Here is a 7,705-nt window from a genome sequence, read left to right as displayed (position 1 = left end):
CTTTACTTTGTTTGTGCATTTTATTTTGTAATTTCCAATTTTTCCGGTTAAAAGAATCTAGTTTAAACTCTGTGCTCTCCTCCTTTTAGAATTGCATGGGGAAGATCACATCTAACAATGTTCTCTTTTCTAAAAAGTAGCCTAACTCACCTTTACTCTGAGTAGCCTGAGAGTGAAGGAAAGCTATGGGCTAAAACTGTGGGTGATAGAACAATGTATTGCTGATAAGTCAGTGCAGGGCAATTCTGGATGTGTGGTTCAGTAGGAGCAGGGCCGGCTCTAAACTGCTAGAGGCCCTAGGCAAAATTTTCTGTGGAGGCCCCCTACCGACCAGGAAGCAATAAAAACTGAGTAAAAATATAGTGTTTAAAGCATTGTATTTTTGTTAACTACTATAACATACAGCACATGAATATCAAAATAAAATGTAATAAATACAAAGTTGAATGTGTCTCTCCTCTTGTGTGGACATGAGCTTTAAATGAGGGCTTTCAAGGCGGCCTCAGCCAATAGGATCTACAGTATCTCTTGATGAAGGAGGGGGGGGGGGGGGGGGGTTGGGGGGGCGCTCCCCTGAATCAGAGCTTTTGATTGGTTTTATGATCACTGGCACATAATGTATCCAATGGTAAGACTTTTTTCCCCCCCGAAAGTAGAAAAAATAAATTAAAGGACGCATGAGGCCCTAGGCATTTGCCTATTCAGCCTATAGGGAGCACTGACTATGAGTAGGAGTGAATGAATGTAGCTGTGAAGAGTGGCTGAGATCATTATAACCCTGCACAAAGAGGACTTCTGACTAACTGTAACATCCTGTAAAATACTGTACAAACAACATTACCACTGTGAGAGGCCAAAAGCACGGGAGTGGATTGTTTCAGAGGGAGGGAGGGGGAGAGCAATCCCACAGACTGGGGTAGCCTCAGGCTCACTGCTGCTCTCAAGCTCACACTACTACAACTGCACTCAGATGACCCACATCACGCAAAGAGAGAAAAAACAGGAAGGGGCGGGCCTACAGCTGAGGGAAATTAAGATCACTGTAACCTGATAATCCCATGTTTTCACCGATGGACTGCTTCAAGTCCATGGCCTATTAGACTATGGTGTTTCACTGCAGACTGATGAATGATACAGGAGATCATGGATAGGCTACAATTTGAACATGTAAACAGGCCAAGATTTGACTGACTGAGAACCAATCCGCTTTTGAAACTACAAAAAGGGAAGGCAATTGGCATAGACCATGGTTGTTTATTGCAAACCTCTCAATCAATTACAAATAATTGATTAATTGCCTGTATCGTAATTTTAGGCTATTTATCCTTTTGAATTGAATTTAATTGAACTGAGCTCAAGCGCACAGGCCTATCAAACGCGATATATTTGCTATATCTTGTAAAACACAGGGGGAATTAGAAATAAAAATGTTTGGTAAAATTAACGCCACAGTTTTTCTTTATGACTTTTCATTATTCGTGTGGTCACTCTGAAGGACAGTTAACCTCTCTAACAAAATGGCTTGCTCACCAGTTTTTGCAAAGAGACAATTAATGTTCTGATGATATCCCGGGGGAACCTGAGTTGGGATATGGATATTTCCTCTCACGTGCGCCTAGGTGGAAACAATGAACAAAAACAACACAATTCTACACTGAAATTGTCACGAAGAAGCAGCGTTTACTTCCTCTTCCGGGTCGTATAACTAAAACGTCGTGTAAACGGCGCGACCAAACAGAAACTTTCTGAGAAAACTTAGCGGTTAGAGTATCGTATGTTTTTTAAATTAGATCGTATCTCTTTCAGGTTTACAACATAAGTAGTTTGGCGAAGGATAAAGACAGAATCGTCCGCTTTGTAAGTTTAGGTAAGCAGTTGTTCGCTAATGTTGGTAGCTCGCAGGTAGCAGTATGCTAACGTTAGTTAGCAAGCAACCGAGGAGTTTTGGCGGATGTCACTGATTATAGCTTGCATGTTGCTCGTAGTTAGCTCACTGGTCAGTCGGTCTAAGCTAACCGATAGCAATCCATTGACAGAACAACAACGACAACAAAGTTTCCAACTGATTAACTTATGTGCGTGTGCGTGTGTATGTAGATATGAGTGAGGGACAGAGTGGTGTATGATGGAAAGCTAACCGTTAACTTTAAAGATACAACAAAGCACGCACATCCAAACTAATACTAGCTGCTGGACAGAGAAACAGTCAATTATAACAAGATAGAGTCCGCACACTAGAAACGGCTAATAATAAATACCATTGGAGCCATTTCTAGTGTGCGGACTCTAGCTTGTTATAAGCTAGTTAACTTTACCACACGGTGCAGAAACATGTATGTGATATGTGGCTTCTCGGCATTAGTAACTGTTGTTACAGTTATGTATATCTTGTTTTACAGGATTAGAGGATGTCTCTTCCTAAGCGGGAGGTGGAGGAGTTGAGGCCATGGGTGGAGCGCACTGTGAAGAAGGTGCTGGGCTTCTCGGAGCCCACGGTCGTCACTGCAGCTCTGCACTGCGTGGGGAAGGGCCTTGACAAAAGGAAGACCATAGGTAACTGTCAATGCCTGTGATTAGGTTAAGAGATTATTGTCATTTGATTGTGCTGATGATCAGAGGAGTACAAGAGTCGTGTTAATTTAAACCCGTGCATGACACTTGTTCCCCCTCAGACCAGCTGCGTCCCTTCCTTGATGAGTCGGCTGGAGGTTTTGTGGAGCGTCTTTTTGAGGCACTGGAGGAGAGCCGCAATGCCCGTGGCAACAAAGGAGCAGGAGAGAAGAACCGCAAGAGAGACCTGAAGGTAAACAAGAACCCTATCGGGCTTGCTTGACAGATCTTTATAATGTAACTGGATGATTAAACATGTAGACCTAAAGCTAATCCCTTGATTAGCCTCAAACATCACATTTTTGTCATTTATTTCTGTAACTTGATTTAACTTGCTGTCGTTGTTATATGAACCAATGTCAATGTGTTTATCGCTCTTTTTGTCAAAGCTTATTGGCATTTCTTGCTCTCAGGATGTGTTTGGTGAGGAAGCTGATGCTGCGGGTGCAGTGCGAGAGGCTCCGGAGGTGGGAGATGGGACAGTACCAAAGCGGAAACGGGTCCCTCGCTTTGAGGAGGTGGAGGAGCCTGAGGTCATACCTGGACCTCCCTCTGAGAGCCCTGGCATGCTCACCAAGATGCAGGTATGAAGCAGCTGCCTACTCAAGCCATATATGATTATAGTTTGTCAGAGAAAATAAATGGATGGCTGGACCTAAATGAATCATATTGAGCTTTTTATTACTGACTGTTTATTCTAACCCTTTCTCTGTGTCCTCAGATCAAACAGATGATGGAGGCAGCCACAAGACAGATAGAGGAGAGGAAGAAACAACTGAGCTTCGCCTCGTCAGTTCCTGCTGCACCAGTAATGCAGATTCCCATATCTTCTCTTTTTATGTAGAGTCTTCTCAATATCCTCTTCATATGGTTTTGTACTGAAAGAGCATGTTGTCAGAATTGTCATCCTGGAGCCACTTCAAGCAATAAACTCAATATGACAGTGTTCCTTATTTCTCTCTGCTTTCAGCGGTTGCCCCTTCCGACGCCACAGCCCCAGCTGGACACCCCTCCAGTGTCCAGGCTTCTCCCCACTCCCTCTGCTCCATCTGCAGGTGGAGCCCCATCCATCGCCCCTTCCCAGGCAGCCACCTTCATGAATGATGCCATAGAGAAGGCCCGCAAGGCAGCTGAGCTGCAGGCCCGCATCCAGTCCCAGTTAGCCATGAAGCCTGGTATACTGGGAGCATTGGGGAACACTGGGCCTAACAACCTAGTGGCACTAGCTAATCTACATGCCATGGGAATTGCTCCACCGTGAGTAATACATTTACACACACACACACACATACAGTTGAAACACAGTATTTAATGGCTTTTGTGTTCAAAAGAAAAACAAACCTCACAAGCCTACACATTTATGTGGCACTGTGAAACTAGACTACTTTCTATGTGTGCGCCTGCAGGAAAGTGGAAGTTAAGGAGGTGAATAAGCCAACACCTCTGATTCTGGATGAGATGGGAAGAACTGTGGATGCTAGTGGCAAAGAAGTTGAGCTCACACACCGCATGCCCACACTAAAAGGTGTGTATACAGTAATCCAAACACTTACATACATACACACACACACACACACACACTTTCCTCCCCTCTTTTACTCACATCATCTTTTTGTCTTGCTGTAGCATTCTCCTTTTTAATCTCTCTTTGAACTCTCTCTGTGCTTAGCTAACATTCGTGCGGTAAAGAGGGAGCAGTTCCGTCAGCAGCTGAAAGAGAAGCCTGGGGAGGACTTGGAGTCCACTTCCTACTTTGACCACCGAGTCTTCATTATGCCAGCCCAGCGCCCCCGCAAGAGCTTCAAATTCCATGAACAGGGACGCTTTGAGAAGATTGCACAGAGAATCCGAACTAAGGTTGGGCATAACTCCCTAAACCTTTCCATGTCAGCAGCTGTCTTATCTCTCAACCCATTTATTTGGAATAGTATATCTTTGGAATTGTAGAAACATGATTCACAACAACTTGTGTATATAGTCCCTCCTTCATTGGTCCTTTACCTCAATCAGGCCCAGTTGGAAAAGTTGCAGACTGAGATTGCCCAGGCAGCAAAGAAGACTGGCATCCAGGCATCCACCAAGCTGGCCCTGATCGCCCCTAAGAAGGAGCTTGGAGAAGGGGAGGTGCCCAGCATTGAGTGGTGGGACTCCTACATCCTGCCCTCCAACATAGACATGTAAGAAACCACAGCTTCACTCAGGGCCTTAAACACTGAGTACAGTGTTGGAGAACTATAAAAACTATCCTTCAGTTGGCTCAGACTGACATGTAGATGTTGTAGAATACCTAGGACAATCGTCATAGCACCTGTGATATTGCACTGTGGGGAGTTGTTGAATTCTGTTTCTATACTATACTCATGTAATCACAGTAAGGTTACTGTAATTGACTAATTTGTTGTTCCCCTTATCCTCTGCAGAACCCCAGAGACACATTTTGATGAGATGGATTTATTTGGAGTGACCAACCTAGTAGAACACCCTGCCCAGATTAGCCCTCCAGGTACATGTACATACCTACACAGCCTGCAAGACCCTGCACACCCTACTGTGAACTCTTATAATATATTCTCTAATGACCACTGTTGTATTGTTAACCCCCTAATAATGTGCTGGAAAGTAATGGATGCAGAAATTTGTAAAAAAAAAAACCAGATAAGTCATTTGAGAACCAATTCTCATTTACAATGATGATAATAGAAACACAATGTTTCATCAATGGTTACACCCCTTTTGTTCTGATTTGCTCAGTGGACACGGATAAGCCAGTAACGCTGGGCGTGTACCTAACAAAGAAGGAACAGAAGAAGCTGAGAAGACAGACACGTAGGGAAGGCCAAAAAGAACTGCAAGAGAAGGTCCGTCTGGGACTCATGCCTCCACCAGAACCCAAAGGTAGAAGCACACACACACAGACTACTGTTGACACACAATATAAAACAGAATGTAGCTGACGTTTCCTTTCGATTCCTCAGTACGCATCTCCAACCTGATGAGAGTGCTGGGAACGGAGGCGGTTCAGGACCCCACCAAAGTAGAAGCCCACGTCAGAGCGCAGATGGCCAAGAGACAGAAGTGAGTTACTTAATTAACCTCTCTCTGCACTGCTGTCCCCTCGCTCATTATCTCTCCGTCTCTCTCTTTCTTGCACAGCCATTGCATATTCCCATTTTGTATATTGTATGATAATAAGTGAAGGACCATAGTTTTTCAGCACACAAGCCTTCTCTAATCCAATTCCCTCTCCCTTCCCTCAGGGCTCATGAGGAGGCTAACGCAGCCCGCAAGCTCACAGCGGAGCAGAGGAAAGAGAAGAAGGTCAAGAAGTTAAAAGAAGACCTCACTCATGGTGTTCATATTGCAGTGTACAGGTGTGTGTGTTGGAAGGGAGAGAGCAACTAGTTTAAATGTTTAGTGCACAGGTGTTCTTGTCACAACGTGGAAGTGTGTGTAATTCCTGCGCCTTGCCCTCCTCTTACAGGATCCGTAACCTGCATAATCCTGCTAAGAAGTTTAAAGTGGAGGCCAACGCCAACCAGCTGTACCTGACAGGCACAGTGGTTCTGCACAAAGATGTCAATATTGTGGTGGTGGAGGGAGGTAAGGGCCCAACAGTGACTAGACTTTATGCAGAATAAATAGTTCCATAAAGCAGCCTCAGGCTTGATGTGTGTCTGTTGATCCAGGTGGTTGAATTTCTGCAAGGTTGTAAACTTCTTTGGTACCACAAGTAGTTGGAAGATTAAAGTCACACTTGAGTTATTCTGTATCTGAAGCGCTCTCTACTGTTTTAGGCCCCAAATCCCAGAAAAAGTTCAAGAGGCTGATGTTGAACAGAGTCAAATGGGAGGAACATAACTCCAAAAGAGACGGTAAGAATGGCTTGATTCTTGAATCTCTTGCGCTGCTTATCAAGTCTTTGTTCGTATTTCAGCTTTTTACAAAACTCTCCACCCTTGATTCCCCATCAGATCCAGATGGTGACGATGATACAAAGAGGAACAACAAGTGCTGGTTGATCTGGGAGGTGAGTCTGCACTCCCACGTCCCTCTTAACTTTCTGCTGAAGGCCCACATATTATCTTTAGTCAATTAAAAAAAATGAATTTATGTAGACAATTTTTTGTTTGTGTTCTCATTCAAGTCTGATTGTATTCCTCCTGTTTCTCCAGGGCACAGCCAAAGAGCGTAGTTTTGGGGACATGAAGTTCAAGCAGTGTCCCACAGAGAACATGGCCAGAGAACACTTCAAGAAGCACGGCACAGAACACTACTGGGATCTGGCGCTCAGCCAGAGTGTGTTGGAGACCACCGACGACTGAAACCAGATGGGAGAGCACCGAGAGATGTTGGTGAAGCCTCGGTCAGCGCCCCTCCCATCAGCCCCAGACCCACAGCCAACTGGGCCTCACTGCTGGCTGCCTGGTTTCAAATGGGGAGAGACACAAACATAAAGAGACTTGACGTAGAAAAGGAGGGAATATTAACCTGCGTGACTGTTTTCACAAAAATGAGTGTCTGATCAAGGTGTTTGTGAGAGTGTGCGTGCATGTGTGTGTCTGTATGCCTGTGTTTGTGCGAATGCCTGCATCAGTCAGTGTTCACCTCCTTGGTGTTAAGGTAGTTCATTTTCAGTCTGTCAATTGCTTTGTGTCCATTATTGAATACTTTACCTGACAGATTCCACTGTGTGATGTAAATGACCCTTGGCTTTATTTGATGAGAGTTGAAGTCTATGCTATGGCTGAAGTTCTGTATTGAAATGTTGCTCCCATGTACACAGTGATAATCCCCGTTTGAGTCAAACAATTGTCAAGGTGAAAACCATCCCAAGAATTATTCTGCACCATTGTGCTAACATTAAACTAAACCTGACGGGATACTCGGGTAATGTTATAGCATTCCCGTGAAAATGGTCTTGTATTCATTACCGTTTGATTTCATAGATTTGAGAAAATCTGTGAATTTAAAGACATGTTTGAGAGGTTTTTCGAGAAACCATTTCGGTCCACCTGTGTATTTCTCTGTACACGTCTCCAATAAACGCATACAGAGCAAAATCTAACCGACTTGTGTACTTTGCAATTGGTTGTTT

General features: G+C 44.3%; 1 protein-coding gene across 2 annotated transcripts; it reads left to right on the top strand.

The window, feature by feature from the left end:
• Window positions 1-1,706: 1,706 nt before the first annotated feature.
• prpf3 (PRP3 pre-mRNA processing factor 3 homolog (yeast)) lies at window positions 1,707-7,675 on the top strand. Of its 2 annotated transcripts, none has more exons than XM_071895740.2 (17): window positions 1,707-1,867; window positions 2,400-2,553; window positions 2,673-2,803; window positions 3,024-3,194; window positions 3,332-3,418; window positions 3,581-3,867; window positions 4,017-4,135; window positions 4,280-4,467; window positions 4,621-4,787; window positions 5,031-5,113; window positions 5,362-5,505; window positions 5,586-5,685; window positions 5,868-5,981; window positions 6,092-6,210; window positions 6,405-6,482; window positions 6,582-6,637; window positions 6,783-7,675. In XM_071895740.2, the coding sequence occupies exons 2-17, from the start codon at window positions 2,409-2,411 to the stop codon at window positions 6,930-6,932; spliced, it is 2,139 nt and encodes a 712-aa protein (XP_071751841.1). In that variant the 5' UTR covers window positions 1,707-1,867; window positions 2,400-2,408; the 3' UTR covers window positions 6,933-7,675. The 2 variants fall into 2 exon arrangements, with proteins under 2 accessions (XP_071751841.1, XP_078143495.1); XM_078287369.1 differs by having other exon boundaries at window positions 3,000-3,194.
• Window positions 7,676-7,705: the final 30 nt, after the last annotated feature.

This window comes from Centroberyx gerrardi, chromosome 12, assembly GCF_048128805.1.
Source record: "Centroberyx gerrardi isolate f3 chromosome 12, fCenGer3.hap1.cur.20231027, whole genome shotgun sequence".
In the NCBI taxonomy this organism is placed as follows: domain Eukaryota; kingdom Metazoa; phylum Chordata; class Actinopteri; order Beryciformes; family Berycidae; genus Centroberyx; species Centroberyx gerrardi.
The sequence above is the reverse complement of the archived record's forward strand: the minus strand, read 5'-3'. Positions and strand labels throughout refer to the sequence as shown.